At 43.3% G+C, this 18,311-nt stretch overlaps 1 protein-coding gene across 8 annotated transcripts; it reads left to right on the top strand.

Annotated features, from left to right (window-relative positions):
* Window positions 1-474: 474 nt before the first annotated feature.
* On the top strand, window positions 475-17,910 carry LOC123938241 (immunity-related GTPase family M protein 1-like). 8 transcript variants are annotated; one of them, XM_045999437.1, is made up of 6 exons: window positions 475-918; window positions 3,100-3,235; window positions 8,509-8,682; window positions 11,059-11,204; window positions 14,322-14,551; window positions 15,809-17,910. In XM_045999437.1, exons 4-6 carry the CDS (start codon window positions 11,102-11,104, stop codon window positions 17,018-17,020), a joined length of 1,545 nt encoding a protein of 514 aa, XP_045855393.1. In that variant the 5' UTR covers window positions 475-918; window positions 3,100-3,235; window positions 8,509-8,682; window positions 11,059-11,101; the 3' UTR covers window positions 17,021-17,910. The 8 variants fall into 8 exon arrangements, with proteins under 8 accessions (XP_045855393.1, XP_045855392.1, XP_045855391.1 ...); XM_045999436.1 differs by having other exon boundaries at window positions 3,069-3,235; XM_045999435.1 differs by lacking the exon at window positions 3,100-3,235.
* The last annotated feature ends 401 nt before the right edge of the window (window positions 17,911-18,311 follow it).

The raw sequence follows: 18,311 nt of genomic DNA, 5'->3' as shown, positions 1-18,311 counted from the left end.
GGATTTTTTTTTTTAATTAAAAAGAGTGTTAATTGGGAAGAGATACAAGAGAGCATTTTACACCACTAAAGAGAGGATACATAATATTTTCAAATACAAAAAATATTTTTTTTTCTAAGGGCAAGGTTTTAGGTCTCTGTTGCAACTAACTTCGTGAAAGTAGAAATCCAATAGGCTGTCTAGTCTTGATACTGTAAAATAAAAGTAGAAACTGCCAGTTGTTCCCAGGGATTCTGAAGCTCTGTGCCAGAACCAGGCACAAGGCTAGATAGACTCTTCATTAGATTCACTCCCTGTACAGTTTGGGCTGTCCAAGGTTAACAGGTGAGGCATGAGTGTCATTGTCCTAGGACGCAGTCCTGTGTTCTCTGAACGTGGATTCGGGTTCTGCCTGGCTTGGAACCTGGGGCTGGTTAGGGTGTCCTTTGGGGTCACTGAGAAGCCTGCTGACCGGTATCCCGTGTCTTTCTCTCACTCACAGTGCCAGAACACATCATATCAACGGCCACGGTGCCTTTCAGTTTCTCTTCCCAACAATGGCTGTGTTTCTCGGAAAAGGAGCCCTCAACTTTGATTTCACTTTCTATTTCTGGAAATGCAGGGCTCTGCAATGTGATGGCTGCTTCTTACTATTGGGCAGGTTCCTGTGGGGGTGGAACAGAGGCCACAGATGATTTAAGTCCCGCCAGCTCCTCACACAAAGTGGAGACATTCCAGACGACAATCAGCTGTTTAATTTCTGCAGTGACCACACCAGCACACAGGACCTGTTCCAGTGCAAGGCCAGTCTGAGGAGAGCAGTGTTCCTGCTGTGGGCTGCAGGGAGCAATTCCACCAGGCTCAGCATCTCCTGAGCTGCCCGGGGACACGTTCAGAGCTCAACGCTGACACCAGGAGTCTCTTACCCTCCAGGAGCTGGTAAGCAAGAAATCACAGATTTGTATGTCTCAGCTTGGGAGAGCCTGGATGCTTGATCTTGGGAGCTGTGGACTTGAAAGGCTGAGGGGCAGGATGTCTGGTGGATGGCTGTGAGCCATTTAGAGCATTTAACTATTTGGGACATTTTCAGAGGGAGGTTGGAGGACAAATTTTATTCCTGTGAACTGCAGAAGGATCATGTGAATGTCTGGGGTGTCAGTGGATGGGGCTTTTTCCCAAGAGCTTCCTGATCAGACACCCCCTAATCCCCATCTCATGCCCAACTGCCTTTCTGTAGGGGAGACAATGCATGTATTATCTATTAATGACACAATTCAAATAAATAACTTTTTAAAAGATTTTATTTATTTATTTGACAAACAGAAATCACAAGTAGGCAGAGAGGCAGGCAGAGAGAGAGGAGGAAGCAGGCTCCCTGCTGAGCAGAAAGCCCCATGCGGGGTTTGATCCCAGGACCCTGGGATCATGACCTGAGCTGAAGGCGGAGGCTTTAACCCACGGAGCCACCCAGGTGCCCCTCAAATAAATAAATTTTAAAGGATGATTAGCTTTATTATATAATTCATGAATTAGGCAGCATCTTATGTAGCAAACAGAAAGGGGCTCCATTGAGCTGTAGGAAGGGAAATGTTTTTAAAGGAAGAGAGGAAGAGAAAAAGAAAGAAATCATTGACAGTTCCTTTCCCACTGTGAGGGCATCTGCTTTGCAGCAGGGCAAACTTCACCTGAACTGGAAAACACACGTACAGTAAGAAGAACACATTGATGACTCAGGCTAGGTGACAGCTGCATAAAGACCAGCTCTGGGTGTTCAAATGTCTCTCAAAAGAGTCCTCTGAGGGCAAAAATAATTTTTCCAGGATAATGGGCCTGACAAGTCAGACATTGCTGGTAGACTTCCACAATTTTATAGAAGTCTTCCCTCCAATATGTATCCATAGTTTGCGTCATCTTAAATATATATAATGGGTGAAGAAATAAAAAAACAACAAAGAATGTGTTTGCTAGTGAGTCAGGAGAATCCGGCCACTGTCTTGTGTTCCATAAATCCCTGACTGTTCATTCAACTTACAACCATTGGTTACCCATGTTATATTTCTCTGGTTTGGAAGCAGAGGGTTGCCATGTTACCCTGGCATTAGAATGGCAAAAATCTCACAACGAGGGGACATTTTTGCAGAGAGGCAGAATGGACGTTGGCCACATGTGTCATGTTTTTATAGATTCTTTTGTTGGAGGCCTTTGCATGAGAGTCAGCTGGGGGCAGTTTCCCGGTACTCTGTTTCAGTCCTTTTAGTGTGAGCCTCAGTTTTGATGACTGCAATTTCAGAAGGTAAGAGAGTAATTACAAGCAATAACATTAGACTAGGATGTATCAAATTCCCAGGAATTTCACATAATTTCTAAAATACATATACCCATGGAAATGCAACATAAAACACAGGATCTTTGTTTTCTAGGAAGATCTCTTAAAACATAAGTGTAACATTCTCAACCTACTACCAAAAGTAGATCAAATGTTTAAAATAACCATCAAATCTTTGTCCTTTTAACAGATAGGAATCCAAATTCTAATTTTGCACCAGTTTACTTTTCTATGAGAACATATTCATTGCAATGTTGGTCAGTCCCAACCATGAATAAATTCCTTTCTAAAGGTTCCTTTTTTATAATATTTCTACAGCTTTCTTTTACCTCAAAAAAAGTGTTTCTCTAGTCCATATACATTTTTTTCCATATACATTTTTTTTAACCAGAAGCACATAACCTAGTTTTCTTTCTTTCAGAGATGTTTCCTTTTTTAATTTTTAGTATCTTTAATCACACACATTAGAGGTCTGAACACTTAAAAGCTTTAATTTCTAGTGAAAATAAAGTAGTAAGCACTTGTTATCTGTGTGATAGACCAGTCTTCTGTTCTTGAGATGGAAAGTTTATAAATACACTTTTTTTTCCTAGAAACATATTTTTTTTTAATACTAATGGTCTTCCCATACAATACATCAAAAAGGTGTACCAACAGACTTACATTTATCTTTAGTTTCTCAGTAATAAAGGAGCCACAATTAGAGACATGTATGTTTAGTAATTAATGTTTCATGATTTTAATTTATTTGGATGTGATCTAGAAATACAATGAATTTGACTTAAATCATTCAGAGAAGACCTAGGAGCTTGAGCCTGAAGATCCTGCAGAGCTTAAAGGACCTGACTCAGGAAGCAGCTTCAGAGGCAGATGTGGTCTGACACCATGTAACCTTCTGAAGGGAGGAATGGTGGTCACAGGCACCAACTTGTAAGTGTACTCTGCATTTGAGTATAAGGGTAGGCAGGTCCTTCTCAACTCTCCAGCAGTGACAGACATACAGAAAACACTTGAATGATGGGAAATTTGATGTTGTTTGTTAAGCAATGCATTCTCTTCCTTTTGTGTGATGTGTAAGCATTGGAATGTTAAGACCCACCAATTCCTCTCCTATTTCTGGAGAAGGCTCTACACAGGTGTACAAGAAACATGTGTAACATGTTTGTAGCAGAACTGTGTTGAATAGAAAGAAACAACTGTAAAGAACCCCAATCCAAAGTGTCCACTGACAGAAAATAGATAATATGTTCTATCTTTGCAAAATGGAAAACACATGTGATAGAAACAATTGTAAATGAAAAGCAGCTTGCAGAAGATGAGGCACAAAATAATTATATTTTTCTAAGACACCCTCCAAGGACGACTAATTTTCTGAGGAACCACAGATTGTGGTAAAAATGGAAGGAAGCAAAAAACGATAAAATTAAAATTCGAAGGTGCTGTATGTCTGAGAAGAGATATGGAGAGACAGGATATGGATTAATTGTGTAGGAATATTCACTTATATAAGAAACATTCCTGTTCTTAATTTTGGAAGTTGAGTTCACAGGTATTTATATTTAGATCTTTTTATGTTGCATGATTATATTTTTTTGGAAAAAGTTATTTACTTATTTTAGACTGAGAAAGAGTGCCTGCAATCAGGGGAGGGGCAAGGAAGAGGGAAAGTATCTTTAAGCAGACTCCCTGCTGAGCAGGGAGCCCAATGTTGGGTTCCATCTCAGGACCCTGAGATCTTGACCTAAGCGGAAGCCAATAGTCAGACACCTGATGGAGCCACCCTGGCATTCCTTTATATCTTGCTGTATTCTGTGTGTATGTACGTATGAGATATCATATTTCTGTTCCCGAGTTTTCGCGTCCAAGAGACCACCAAGGAGCCAAGCACTGATGCAATCACACAAGGGTTTATTTGACAAGCTTAAGCTTGGGCCCAAGTACACCCGATACAGCAGAGTAGGGACTTGGACCCCGAACCGGATTACAGTCAGAGTTTTTAAAGGCAGAGTGGGGGTGGACTTGGCAGTAGATAATTGGGCCACGACTGCTGGCTCAGCAGTAAGTGAGGACAAAGGGGATGTTCAGAAAGGCTATCAGGATAAAAAAGACTGTCAGGATATCGGGGGCCTGGTTATTATCAAGTCAAGGCCATTTCTCCCTCTGATGAGGCACTAACATGACGACAATTGGGAGTTTCCTGGTGGAATGTCACATTCCTGCTATCGAGTGTTCTTGTTAGTGAGATTTAGTTTTAACTTTGTTTCCATTTTCTTCCGCCTCAGCCTCAGCCTCCTTCAGTTTTTATGCTGGGGAGGGTGATGTTAGGGCTTGAGGAGCTGAGTTATGTGTGCCTCTGGAAATTGGGCTATTGATAAGGTAACTTCTTTGTTGTAAATCTCAAGGACATTTGTAAACCTAGGGAGACTCCTGCCTTTCAGGATTGTGATCTCTGCAAGTTAACTCTTTGTTTTTCTTTTAGGGCAGTCAGGGATGCCTGGGGAATGTCACACATAAGGCCGAGGGGAGGGGAGCGGGTGGAGAGGGGGTGCAAGGTGCCAGCTTTTGCTTTGCCAAGATGGCTGTACTTATGCTAAAGCTAAACCTGAGGTGGTATGGCCTTAATTTTCTTGGCCTCCACATTTCCCCCTGAACAATTCTGACCCTTAAATCTTTAAGGTTGTTGAAGGTGGAAGGTCTCATCTTCTGTAACTTCTTCCTGCTGAGTAAGGGCGTAGAGTTGTCCCTACCTACTCGGGTCAGCATTGATCAGTTGGGGAACGTATTGGGGAGTTATGAAAGACTGAGGTAGCTGAGTCCAGGGGTTTAAATTAATCATTAAAGGAGAGAGGGACTGTTTAAAGCGTTAACCTGAGTAGGTCAGAGCCCAAGAGATATTTTGTAATAATCTGGAACATCAAGATGGCTGCACTTATGTCAGGGCTAGACTCAAGGTGGGCACAGCCTTGTTTTTCTTGGCCTCCACAATATACATCCTACTGTAGCTAACTGCTGAACACATAGTACACTTGGTCCTTTGCCCTTTGTCCTTAACACTTTGTCCTTAACAAAGGACAATGTCAAAACTAAAGAACAATGTCAACAGCCATCATCTTTTTCATTAGACTGTATTTTAGAGCAGTTTGGGGTAAATAGCAAAATTGATCCAAAGGTTCAGAGGGTTCCCATGTACCCCCTGCCCTCACACAAGTAAGCCTCCCCACTGTCAACACCTCACACCATCCTACAGTTCATGAACCCAAACTGACCCATCTTTCTCCCTCCACGTCCATAGTCCATAGTTTACATTGGGTTCCCTCTTGAGGTGGTGTATTCTATGGGATTTGACAAAAGTATAATTTGTCTGCCATTAACCCACCATTACCACATCACATAGAGTGGTTTCACTGCTCTAAACAGCCTCTGTGCTCCACCGGCTTGTCCCTCCCTCCCCTAAACCCTTGGGAACCACTGATCTTTTTACTGAATCTGTAGTTTTGCCTTTTCCAGAATGTTACACAGTTGGAAATGTGCAGTACGTAGCCTTTCCTGATGGGTTTCTCCCACTTGGTAATGTGCATCTCCTTACCTTTTCACATCAACTATCATTTAAGGAGTTTTCTGAATGCTGAGTGTGGATGGAAGTGCTCTAGGTCGTCAGTCCCTGGTGACATTCCTGACATAGTCCCCAGGGGTGAAGAGTTCCTACGATTTTCCATGGAGGCAACCAGGTGACCATCCAAGGAATGCGAATGGAATTGGTATTGGGCTTTTTACTGGCAACATGGCATGCTGGAAGGAGATAGATCTTCAGAGTTCTAAGATGAAATGATGTTGTATCCAGAATCCTACACTCAGTTAAGCTATTTATTGAAAGTGAGCTCTAAATAAAGGCACTAATTGGAAATCCAAAGATTCAGAAAGTTTACTTCCTAGAGAACATTTTCTGTTCTCTTTAGCCAGGATCTCATTGTTTTAGGGTTTTTTGTTTGTTTTGCTTTTTAGATTCCACAAATAGTGAGATCATATGGTATCATATGGTATTTGTCAGTCTCTGAAATATTTCATTTAGCTAAAGCCTGCAAGATACCCCTATGTTGTTGCAAGTAGAAAGATTTTATTTTTTCATAACTGAATATATTACATTATATATATATGTATATATATCACTATTAAATATATATGTTTATGCACACACAAACATACCACGCTTAAACCACAAGTTATATATAGATAGATATATTATAGATAGATATAGAGATAGATATATTAAACCACAAGTTACATATAGATAGATAGATATAGATCAGATATCTGGGATATCTCCTCCCCTATGGGAACCACCAGTTTGTGTTCTGTGTTTCAGGGTCTTTCCCTCTCTCTCTCTTTTTCTATTTTTTTTCTTTGTTTCTTTTGTTTCTTAAATTCCAGGTATTGTTGCTGCCCAAGGGCACACGGGAGAGGGATGAAGCACAAACAAGCCAGCTGTAAGAGAAAGGGAGCAGGGGACAACAGTAGAAAAGACCATTGACCCGAACAAATTTTCAGCTCCGTTTTTATTAGATATAGACAGTAATTAACAGAAGAGCGGAAGAAGGCTGAACATTGTCATATGTCTTGTAGAGAAACAAGAAGGAAGGCAAAATATGTTCAGTCAAGCAGTATAAAGTTTACAGTTGAGCAAGCACATTCAAAGGGCTTACCTAATTAGCCACAGGTGCTCTCAGTGGGGGGAAAGGGGAGATAAGGGGAAAATGAAGCAGGAGGCGTTCCTAGGCTTCAAGGCCGTATATCGTCCTCTCCCCCAAAGGCCTGTTGCCAGTATGTGTTTTTCTTGAGGCTATAATAAACATGCTTGGTAACTAGTAGAATTTCCCATGGGTTATATTTTAAGTAATACATTGTTCTGAAGGACAGTTACAACGTATAAGTCAAGTCTTATGGTATATATCTTACTTCAATTAGCATTTTATTCTCTAGGTCTATTCATGTTGTTGTTGGAAAGCAAGATCTTAGTCTTTTTTTAAATTTAAATTTAATATAATTTATATTTGTCAGAGAGAGAGAGAGCACAAGTGAGGGGGGCAGGTGGGAGAGGGAGAAGCAGGCTCCTGGCTGATCAAGGAGCCCGGTGCAGGACTCGATCCCAGGGCCCTGGGATAATGACCTCAGCTGAAGGCAGATGCTTAACCAACTGAGCCACCCAGGTGTCCCCAGCAACATCTTATTCGTTTTTAATGGCTGAGTAGTATTTACTTTATATATACAGATTTTATGTTTTACATATACATATACACTGTATGTTTTGTATATACAGATATATAATCACATCTTCTGTATTCATTCCCTTATGGATGGAATTTTATTTTATTTTTTGATACTGTTGTAATTTTTTTTTTTAAGATTTTATTTATTTGCCAGAGAGAGAGTGAGTACAAGCAGGGGGAATGGCAGGCAGTGGGAGAAGCAGACTCCCTGCTGAGCAAGAAGCCCAGTGCAGGACTCGATCCCAGCACCCTGTGATCATGGTCTGAGCTGCAGGCAAACGCTTAACCGACTCAACCACTCAGGCATCCCTCATTCTGTGTAATTCTAATTGTTTTCTTAATTGGTCTTTCAGCTAGTTGATTTTTAGTGTACAGAAAAGCAACAGATTTTTGTATACTCATTTTGTATCTTGAAATGTTGTTAACTTTGCTCATTACTTTGAACACGTTTTTGGTGAAATCTTTGGGTTTACCTCTTCCTTTGTGGTGTGGATGACTTTTATATCTTTTTTTTCCTGATAGTTATGACCAGAACTTCCAGGACTATTTTGCATAGAATGGTGTGGCAAGGCATCCTTGTCTTTTTCCTGATCTTAGAGGAAAGATTTCTTCCTTTCACTTTTGAGTATGATGTTAGCTGGGGGCCTGCCTATATGGCTTTTATTATGCACAATTTGCTGAACATTTATTTATGAAAAGACATTTAATTTTGTCTTTTCTTTTTTTTCCTTGAACTGAGTTGACCATCTAATTTTTATCCTTTATTCCATTTATGTGGTATATTATATACATTGATTTGCTCATGTGAAATTAAGCTTCCATCCCCTGGGACACAAATAAAATAAATCCCACCGACCCTGATGTATGACTCTTTTCATATGATGTTGAATTTTGTTTGCTAGTATTTTGTTGAACAAATTTGCATCTGTTCTTATTAAGGATACTGGCTTGGGGAGAGGAAGCATGCAGTGAGCAGGAGGACCGTAGGCTCCCCTCGTCCCATGAACCCAATGAGATAACCATCAAGTCATCCTGAATATCCCAGGAATTGACCTGACGACGGACAGAACAAACTCCACAACTAAAGGGAGAGAAGAGGCAGGGTTGCAGAAGGTAGGAAGTGTGGAGTCATGGTTTAGGGGAGAAAGGGATGTTGGGTGCTGCATACCAGGGGGCGGGGGGCGGCATGGATGTGGAGAACATGTGTGAGAGAGTGAGAGAGAGAGAAGTAGAGGAGCACATGGGGGAACACAGCAGGAGAATATTCTCCCACAGCCACTGACTTGGAAAACAAGAGGGGCTATATATTATGAGTTCTTGCAACCAGCTTGGCTTAAAGCCTGCAGTTTTAAGCAGCACAGCAGGCTTGGCTATAACACAGCAGGTGTGGCTGTGCTGCTTCTGGAAAGAAGGCAGGCAAACAACCCAGGTCAGACAGCTTGGAAACAGGGATCCGAAGAATGCTTGGGGCACACAAGGGAGAGATTGTTTACTTTCCTTGGAGCGTGACCTTGAAGTGTTCACACAGATGCCTCTCCTGAAACAATTCACAGCCCCCCTTCTTTGCACCATTTCCCTCCCACCCACCTCAGCTCCAACTGCTGGAAGCACCACAAGGCAGATATTGGCAGCCTAACTTGTTTACACCAAGCCCTACCCCGCTGCACTCTGGTGAGACTGACCTTCTCCATCCCTCATAGCTAGGCTCGGTCCCAGTACGGAGGCCCTACCCCATGAAGACAAGCACACACCTCCACCCCAACACTATGTGACCAGACCAAAGTGTTTTTTAAAAAATTTCATTTTATTTTGAAAGAGAGACAGTGTGTGCACATGTAAGTGGTGGGGAGAGAAGAAATCTCAAGCAGGCTCAACGTTTAGTGCAGAGTCCATCCAGGGCTCAATCTCATGACCCTAAGATCATGATCTGAGCTGAAATCAAGAGTTGGACACTTAACCAAGTGAGTCACTCAAGTGTCCCCAGACCAAAGAGTTTTGAGTGCAAAGGAGAGACCAAAACTGACAAAAGCAAGAAAGGACAGAAAATCACCAGAACTAACGACAAACAGTTATAAAATGGTACTAAATACATATGTATCAATAATTCCTTTGAATGTTAATGGACTAAACACTCCAATCAAAAGACATTGGGTATCAGAATGGATTAAAAAATATTTTTGATGCCTATAAGAGTCTCATTTTATTCTACTATTTAAAAAAAGATTTTCTTTCTTTCTTTCTTTCTTTCTTTCCTTCTTTCTTTCAGAGAGAAAGGGAGCACAAGTGAGAGAGCACAAGCAGGGGGAGCAGCAGCGAGAGAGGGAAGCAGAGTCCTCACTGAGCTGAGAGCCCGATGTGGGGCTCAATCTCAGGACCCTGAGATCATGACCTGAGCCAAAGGCAGCTGGTTAACTGACTGAGCCACTTAGGCACTCCAAGAGACTCATTTTAGACGTAAAGGCACTTGCTGATCAAAAGTGAAGGAATGGATGGGGAAATCCAAATCAAAACTATAATGAGGTATTACCATCTGTCAGAATGACTAAAATCTTTTTGTGTCTTTTTTAATTTACACAAAAAGATGGAAAAACATTCCATGCTCATGGATTGGAAGAGTAAGCATTGTTAAAATGTTTATCCTGCCCAGAGCAAGCTACACTTTCAATGCCATCCCTACACCATATAAAAATGCCATCTTTTTTCAAATCCTAAAATTTGTATGGAACCAGAAAAGACCCCGAATCACTAAGGGAATGTTAAAAGCTGGGCACATCATGTTGCCTGACTTCAAGCCATATTACAAAGCTGTGATCAAGACAGTTTGGTATTGGCATAGAAACAGACACATAGATCAATGGCACAGAATAGAGAACCCAGAAATGGACCCTCAACTCTATGGTCAACTAATCTTTGATAAATCAGGAAAAAAATACCCAATGGAAAAAAGACAGTCTCTTCAATAAGTGGTGCTGGGAACATTGAACAGCTTCATGTAGAAGAATAAAACTTGACCATTCTCTTATACCATACACAAAGATAAACTCAAAATGGATGAAAGACCTCAATGTGAGACAGGAATCCATCAGAATCCTAGAGAAGAACATAAGCAGTGACCTCGTGGGGCTGGTCACAGAGTACTCCTACCCTTCCCTGGGTGTCTCTGCTGAAGGTGCTCAAATAATCCTGACATGCCTCAGGTTAATGCTGTAGGAGTCTCACACTCCAGAATAGAGAAAGTGAAACTGGTTCTCCCCCTTTTTGAGAACTGGTGTGATTTCCAGGAATAGAAACTGAAAGCAGCCATCCCTGATTTCCCTGCACTTGGGCTGAGGTTCTGCCAGGACCATTAACCAGAAATTACACAGCTCTGAGCAGGTTAGGCACCGGAACAGAAAACCCTGCACTTTCACTTTCATAACTCCTTTTCTTTCCTCTCCAGGCTCTTCCTAGGACACCCCAATCCAACACAATTCTCTTCTTCCCTTACAGAGCATCCTGAGCATTGAACAAGTTTTGGGTGGTCTCAGAGGGAATGGTCTCTGCTTCAGGGCTGGACTCTTCCCTAGCGAGGGGTAACTTCCAGGAAGACCACCGATACCTTCTTGATAGTAGTCACACAATGCTTCCTGGAGCAGGTAAGTGAGAGGGCTCCTACAACCCAACTTGGCTAATAACCCTCCTACTGTGACGTGAAAGATAGAGTCTGACACCCGAGCAGAAGAGCTTAGGGACTGGATTACCCATTTCAGTGAGTAGTCACCATTGGGACCCTCTCTGATATTCTTCAGGGACAAAACAGCCCCCAGTCTCTTTGGCTGCTGCAAACCTATCCAGCCCTCCAGTGTGGAGGTAACGGGGTTATCGCCTCCATGTTCACAGCACTGGGGTTGGAAAAGGACAGGAAGATTTCTCATTCATATTCTCTTAGGGTCTAAGGAGTATGTAAGACAATGACAATTTCAGGGGTTAGCCTGGAGTTGGGCGAGTCTATCTGGAACACTGCCTTGACCTCCTGTGGATTAGGGAGTGGGGATGGGGTTTCAGGGACAAAGGGTCTAACAGACCTTAGACAATGTATAACAGTGTACATGTGTATCTGCATTGGAGACACTATCCCCATTGGTGGACACCAACTCCATCCTTCACCTCAGTGAGGTGGACTCTTGAAATACTCTTTCCCAGACCAGGTCCTTTTGTTCTTCATGCCCACTGATGATGCAGATGTTTATTATACTTTCCTAGAATAAATCAGTATGTTGATTTTTTCCCCTCACCCCTTCCCTATGATGATAAAATGGGGGAAATATGGGCTTGTCCCATGTTGGGTTCAAACTACAAAAGTCCTTGGTGCCTGAGATTTCCAGTTTGGTGGTCATTGGGCATGGTATGAACTATATAGGACCCTGCATTGGAAGTCCACTAATGAGTGTTTTCCTTCCTGGTTCTTAGGTCATGAAATCTATCTGGTGCATTATAACAAGAGTTCAAAATAAAATGTACCCAGTGCAGTAGAATCCGGTAGGTTAAAGTAAAGGGTAGAGAGACTGTTGGTAAACTCCTTCTTCAGGTATATGCATATGTGTGCATGCTTGTGTGTTGAGTGTGTACTTAGTTCTCACGTGAAATGCATCTCTCCCTGCTGATCTCATTCAGAAGGCGGAGAGATCTGCTCACGGGGTCTGGTTCTTTTGCAAGCGCAGCTCCCCCCTCTAGTTGAATCTGCTACCTGGGCTCCTTCCATAAAGGCCTATGTCTCTTTACTCAGAGACCCTCAAACTCTCTTTAGAGAGGGGAATCAGAGGTTTAGCATGAGTAGGATCTACAAGAAGGAAGCGGGGAGAGGCACTTGTACCTGCACTTGTCTATGATGGCTTCTAGGGGTCAGTAATCTGAGCCTCAGTGTCCTGCAGACACATATGCACTGACCACTCCTGGAATAATTTACAGCTTGTCATGGAGTTACCCTTGTCCCATCCTGCATTGGTAGTGACACATGGGCACAGTACTGCCTAAAAGGATCCTGAGATGGTCCCATGTGCAGGGTTGTCTAGCAGCAGGTGCAGGGCAGAGACCAGATGAGCAGGTAGTGGGGAATAGGAGAGCTGTGGCTGGTGCTTCGTAAATTCAATCACCCCCCTTCAGTAGGGTCCAGGACAGGGGCTCAGCTGAGAAGACATGTGAAAAGTCCATGGTCAGACATAGTCATAGAAATGGTCTGGAAAAATGTAGGTTTGTGCTCACCTCCCACATCCACCTTGTGGTGGGGGGATGGTCATACTCTGCCCCAGCCCTTACTTGCTTTCCGAAGGGCTGTGGCAGAACTGGCTTCAACATTTCAGATGACAGATTTAGGAAGCAAAGTTAAATTATCTACCAACCAATAAGTAGAGGATATACAATGGTATATTGTGTTTCATTCATCTAACAGAAGTATGTCCCATACCTGCTGGGGACTAAGGGTACTAGAATCTAGGGAATTACTTACTGTAAGTGCAAAGACTTGCATGTGTATTTTTATGATACTAATCATCTAACATGGGATGAAAGATTGCTTTCTGGGACTTCAAACTTTTTCGACTGATCTAACAGTTGGGACGTCAAGGTGAGGTGGGTACATGTGGAAGTTGTGATGGGATTTAGAGAAACCAGGGAAAGAATTCAAGGGCTGTAGCCCAGGTCTTATGTTCTGGCTGGCTTGGGCACCACAGGAACACTGATAATGACATCCAGTCTTTTCCATCCCATACTAGGGCAAATTTACAGGCACGCAGAATACATAGCATGCTGAGGGGCAGCAGAAAGCCCTTCACGCAACCAAGTCAGTGAGCCTGGAACTCACCCAAGAGATTGTCTCCCTGGAGCCACGAAGGCAGTTTAAGCCTCCAGGGACTTCTCTGTACCCCATAAACAAGAATCGAGGTTATTCTGGATAATAGTCAAGAGAGGTCTTAAAGAAGGCTTTGGGTACAAGGGCAAGGGCTACTCTTCTTATTATTCCAGAATGTTCTTTCAGCCTGAGCCAGCCCAGAGCTCCATCTTTTTGACTTCTAGCCAGCTTTAGCCATGCGTGCCTGCCCACCACCATTTCATTCACCCCTCACCGAGCTCAGGGCACCTCCACTCCCTGCAGGAAGAGGCACCATTTTTGCTGACCTATTGCAACTCTCCTGATGGAGAACCCTGAAAACTTTGTAGGCACAGGCTTCAGGAGATTCTAATCCCCAAGCAGATGGGATCATGATCACATCATAATCCATCAGCTTCCCTCCCTCTGAACTCCCAGTATCTCCTGATCATTTCACTGGGCATCTCTAACTCCCAGTGGGGGTTAGGTTCCCTGCAACATTTTCTGAGAAGTGGGGACACATTTTGGGATTTCTCTTCGCACTTGGAAATCAGTCAGTTTAATAGGGAGTGAGGATGGGAGTTGAGAGAGAACTGTGATTTCCATTCTCTCCCCCAAATTAGTAAGGGTGCATCCAGGTAAAGTAGATGGTAATTGACAGCAATAATTGGACCCACATCCCCGGGAGAAGCATCTCAGAATCCAGCCTCCCCTAGCCCCTGGGGCTGGAGATTCAGCATTTACTAGGATTATCCTCCTCTCCTGTACAGACAGAAACAGAAATTCACACTGTGAATTTATATCTTGGATCCTGGGTCATTGCTATGCAATTTGAGGCTTGTTTCTCATCTGTGAGACACTGTTTCTTGATCTGTGACCAGGAATAATACTATCGCTGGTTTAATAGAGCTCAGAGAAGATCAATCAAGAAAAGGCATGCAGAACATCCTGCCCACACAGACTCACAGATCAAAATCTTCATACACTGCAATAAGAGGTGGAGGGAATAAGAAGAACCAGAGAAAAGCCTTCCTCAGAGGTCATAATACGAAAGAGAATTCACCAAGCAGTTGCTGGCAGGCCTTCCCAGGCCTTCACTTGGATCTTGGCATGAAGCCCTCCCTGAAGTCCTCTGAGGTGGGTACATTCCCTGCTGCACAAGACAGAACATTGGGGCTCAGTTTTCAATGTTAAAACATTCACATTACTACAGGCCAAGCCTGTCTGAAAACTCAGCCAGAGCTCTTGGCAATTTCCTCATTGGAAGAAAGCACTCAGAGAACTCTGGGGGGCAATCATGCAAGGAGGACACACCGTTGGAGAGGAAAGCCAGTGTGATGGGTAACAAGCTGCACCATAGCTCCTACAGCTCAACATGAAATTTGTCCTACAGACAGGACTGCAGTCCTTTTCAGCAGAAACTCGAGTGTTTGGATGTGAGGTCTCATATCCAGGAGCACCAGGAGAGCCCTGATGTACAATGATGTACAATGAGGTTATACAAGAAAACTCCTCAGCAAAGAGCCAGTCTTGAATTAGAAAGTGTTTTAAAATTTGCATTTGTGCACACAGAGATAGTAGATGTCTTAAGGGAAATTACCACAGCAAGCAGCCATAACTTGTGGGATTGTGAAAGCCCACCAGCCAGCACTGTGCATGTAGCCCCCAGGAGGAGAGTCCAGTGGGTAATTCCAACCAGTTCTCTTTCCCAATTCTGCCATATGAAATGCTTGTAATCTTTCTTTTTTTTTTTAAGATTTTATTTATTTGACAGACAGAGATCACAATTAGGCAGAGAGACAGGCAGAGAGAGAGAGGAGGAAGCAGGTTCCCCTCTGAGCAGAGAGCCCGATGTGGGGCTTGATCCCAGGACCCTGGGATCATGACCTGAGCCGAAGGCAGAGGCTTTAACCCACTGAGTCACCCAGGCGCCCCAAATGCTTGCAATCTTACTGCAGGGTTCAGCTTACAAGAGAAAGCTCATTGGAAAGCTTAAATACTTATAGAAATGATCACAGCAAATATAAATAATCAACTACAAACATTAAGTACTGACTTAAAATTCAGTAGGATATTATTTGGAAAGCTTGTGTAACTTAAATGTTGCAGTGGATGAGGGACAGGGATTTTTTAGGTATGCAGTCAGTGGTGAAAGATAAGGAAAATGGGGGAAAACGCACATTTCACTGCTGTTAAAATAATTAAATTGTTCTTGACTTTGAAGACATATGTATTGAGGATTTGTCGGTCCTCGGGATTGAATAGTATGGAGAGTTGGCACAAGGCATTGGGTGTGGATCTGATGCCCTCGGTTTGGGTTACCAAATCTGATGATTCCTCTGCCACCCTATGTGCCGGGCTCTCTTAACTCCCCTGCTTTTCCTATTTCTGCAGGTCACTCCACTGCTCAGTGATGTGACAGAGCCCACCCACTCTCTTCACACCCCATTACTTGCATCCTCCACCTCTGATATGCCGTACAATATGGGCTGGAGTGCCCTACCCAAGGAGATTGCCATAAACATGGAAAAGGCCTTGGGAGGAGGGAAGTTGCTGGAGGTAGTCTCTGTGGTCAAGGAGACCCTGAAGACAGCATCCAGTGCCCCAGTGAACATTGCAGTGACTGGGGACTCCGGCAATGGCATGTCCTCCTTCATCAACGCACTGCGGGGAATTGGGCAAGAGGAGGAGGACTCAGCTCCCACTGGGGTGGTGAGGACCACCCAGACTCCCACTCGCTACTTTTCCTCCCACTTTCCCAACGTGGTGCTGTGGGACCTACCCGGAATAGGGGCAGATACCCAAAGCCTGGGGAACTACCTGCAGGAGATGCAGGTTAGTCTGTATGACCTCGTCATCATCATTGCATCAGAACAGTTCAGCATGAATCTCGTGAAGCTTGCCAAAATCATCCAGGGCCTGGAAAAGAAGTTCTATATCGTCTGGACCAAGCTGGACAGGGACATCAACACAAGTGCCCACTTGAAGGAACGACTCCTGAAGAATATTCAGGAGAATATCCAGGAAAATCTGCAAAAAGAGGGAGTGTGTAAACCCAACATATTCCTGGTCTCTAGCTTTGACCCCTTCTTGCATGACTTCCCCAAGCTTAGGAGCACCTTTCACAGGGACATTTCTGACACCAGGTACCATGGTCCCCTAGAGAATCTGTCCCACACTTATAAGAAGGCCATTAATGACAAAGTGATCACTTGCAGGAAGAAAATAGCCTCAAAGTCTTTTGACACCCTTGGTATCTGGAATGCAGATGATCTGGAGGAAAGTCTGATGGCCTATCGCTTGCTCTTTGGTATAGACGATGAATCTCTCCAGCAGATGGCTCAGAGTATGGGGAAACCCATAGAGGAGTACAGGGCCATTATGAAGTCTCGAGATCTAAACACTGTCCGCAGAGGGGACTGGCTATTTTCTTGCATGAATTGTGATGTAATCTCTTGCTTATGTTTCATTCTGAGATGTATCCCACTGTTAGGTGGCTTTGTTTTCAACTCCCTTAGAAAGTGGAAACACAGACGCCTCCTTGAAATAGTTGCCAAGGATACAAAGGACATCCTGAAGAAAATCCTGACAGACTCCATCATCTGAAGAAGTGATGTCTCAGCAGCCTCCTTCTGAAGGGAAGTCAGGACATCTGAGGTCCTGTCCTCACACGGTCTCCTTTCTGAATTCTTAATCAAACTCAATTACTTTCATTTTCATTGATTGTAAGTTCCTTGAGGTATATGAGATGACTTGCTCATTTTGAACTCCTGTCAGGAAATCCCCAAATATGTTGTACTTTTGTCATTTATTAAGTGAGCCTGCATCCAAAGGTGGAAGAAAATATCCACTCAATGTGACATACAGTCTCATTCTGACATCCATTTCTCACATAACTTTAACATCATTTCTCTGATGTCTATGTTCTTTCACTTCTCATCTCACACTCTGTGGACTCACACAACCTTGACCTCCCTGTAGTCAGTGGTAGACACTTTAACATGACCTCTAACATTTCCTCCTGTTTTCATGACTGTGTTTAAACCCTTTCCCTGGAGTGACTAATAGAATATGGCAGCAACAAATGAGTGTCCCCAAATCCCAGAACTTTGTTATTAAAAGTTATCTCTGTCTTATAAATATTCTGTTCACTGGCTCTGTCTTGCTCCTGCTCCAGCTCTGTCTTCCCCTCTCTCTCCATCTCCCTCTCTTCTTTCCTCTCTCGGCCTAGTTACCATAAAAATTTTGGAGAGGTCCTGAGGAATCAGAGGCCATGTGGAGGATAGCAGAGGCAGCCTACATTAACTGCTGGTCATGTAAATGTGTCGTCTTGAGAGTAAATCCTCCAACCCAAGCAAGACTTCAGGAGATGCAGCCCAGCTGATAGCTTGACTGCCATCTCAGGAGAGACCCATATCCAAAAAAACACAATTAAAACTGATCCTGAATTTCTGGCCCTCAGAAACTATAAGCAAATAAATACTCGTTTTAAGCCACTAAGTTTCAGGATAATTTGATCCACAACAACAGATACCAGATAATACCATCAAGAAGCTCCTTACAAAATGGCCAGTTGTGAGTGACCTCCTCTCTCTGTGAGAGTCATTCCTGCCTGTACCCAGCATGAAGGAGCTGCACCCTCTCCAATCACAGCTCTTTCCTCCTTGGCCCCTGGACATGTCCTTCCTTGCTACCTACTGAAGGACCAGCCTCTACCAACATTTTCAGGTCATTTCATCTAGCCTCGGGCCACACAGAGTTAATCCAGTTTGGGGATCTATATTTAACAAGAAAAAAGCAGAAAAAAGAAAAGAGATAGATAGCTAGATACAGCCATGCTCAGTAGTTGGAGGGAGAGTATCAATGACAGTAGAATGTGAGCACTTCCCTGAAGAAG

The sequence above is a fragment of the Meles meles genome, chromosome 3, assembly GCF_922984935.1.
Source record: "Meles meles chromosome 3, mMelMel3.1 paternal haplotype, whole genome shotgun sequence".
Lineage (NCBI taxonomy): Eukaryota > Metazoa > Chordata > Mammalia > Carnivora > Mustelidae > Meles > Meles meles.
The sequence above is the reverse complement of the archived record's forward strand: the minus strand, read 5'-3'. Positions and strand labels throughout refer to the sequence as shown.

Coding starts and splice junctions, on each gene's coding strand:
- LOC123938241 (XM_045999435.1), top strand. CDS start 11,102: ATGGTCTCTGCTTCAGGGCTGGACTCTTCCCTAGCGAGGGGTAACTTC. Junction 11,205..14,321: donor CACAATGCTTCCTGGAGCAG/GTAAGTGAGAGG, acceptor CTGGTTTAATAG/AGCTCAGAGAAGATCAATCA. Junction 14,552..15,808: donor CCTCCCTGAAGTCCTCTGAG/GTGGGTACATTC, acceptor CTATTTCTGCAG/GTCACTCCACTGCTCAGTGA.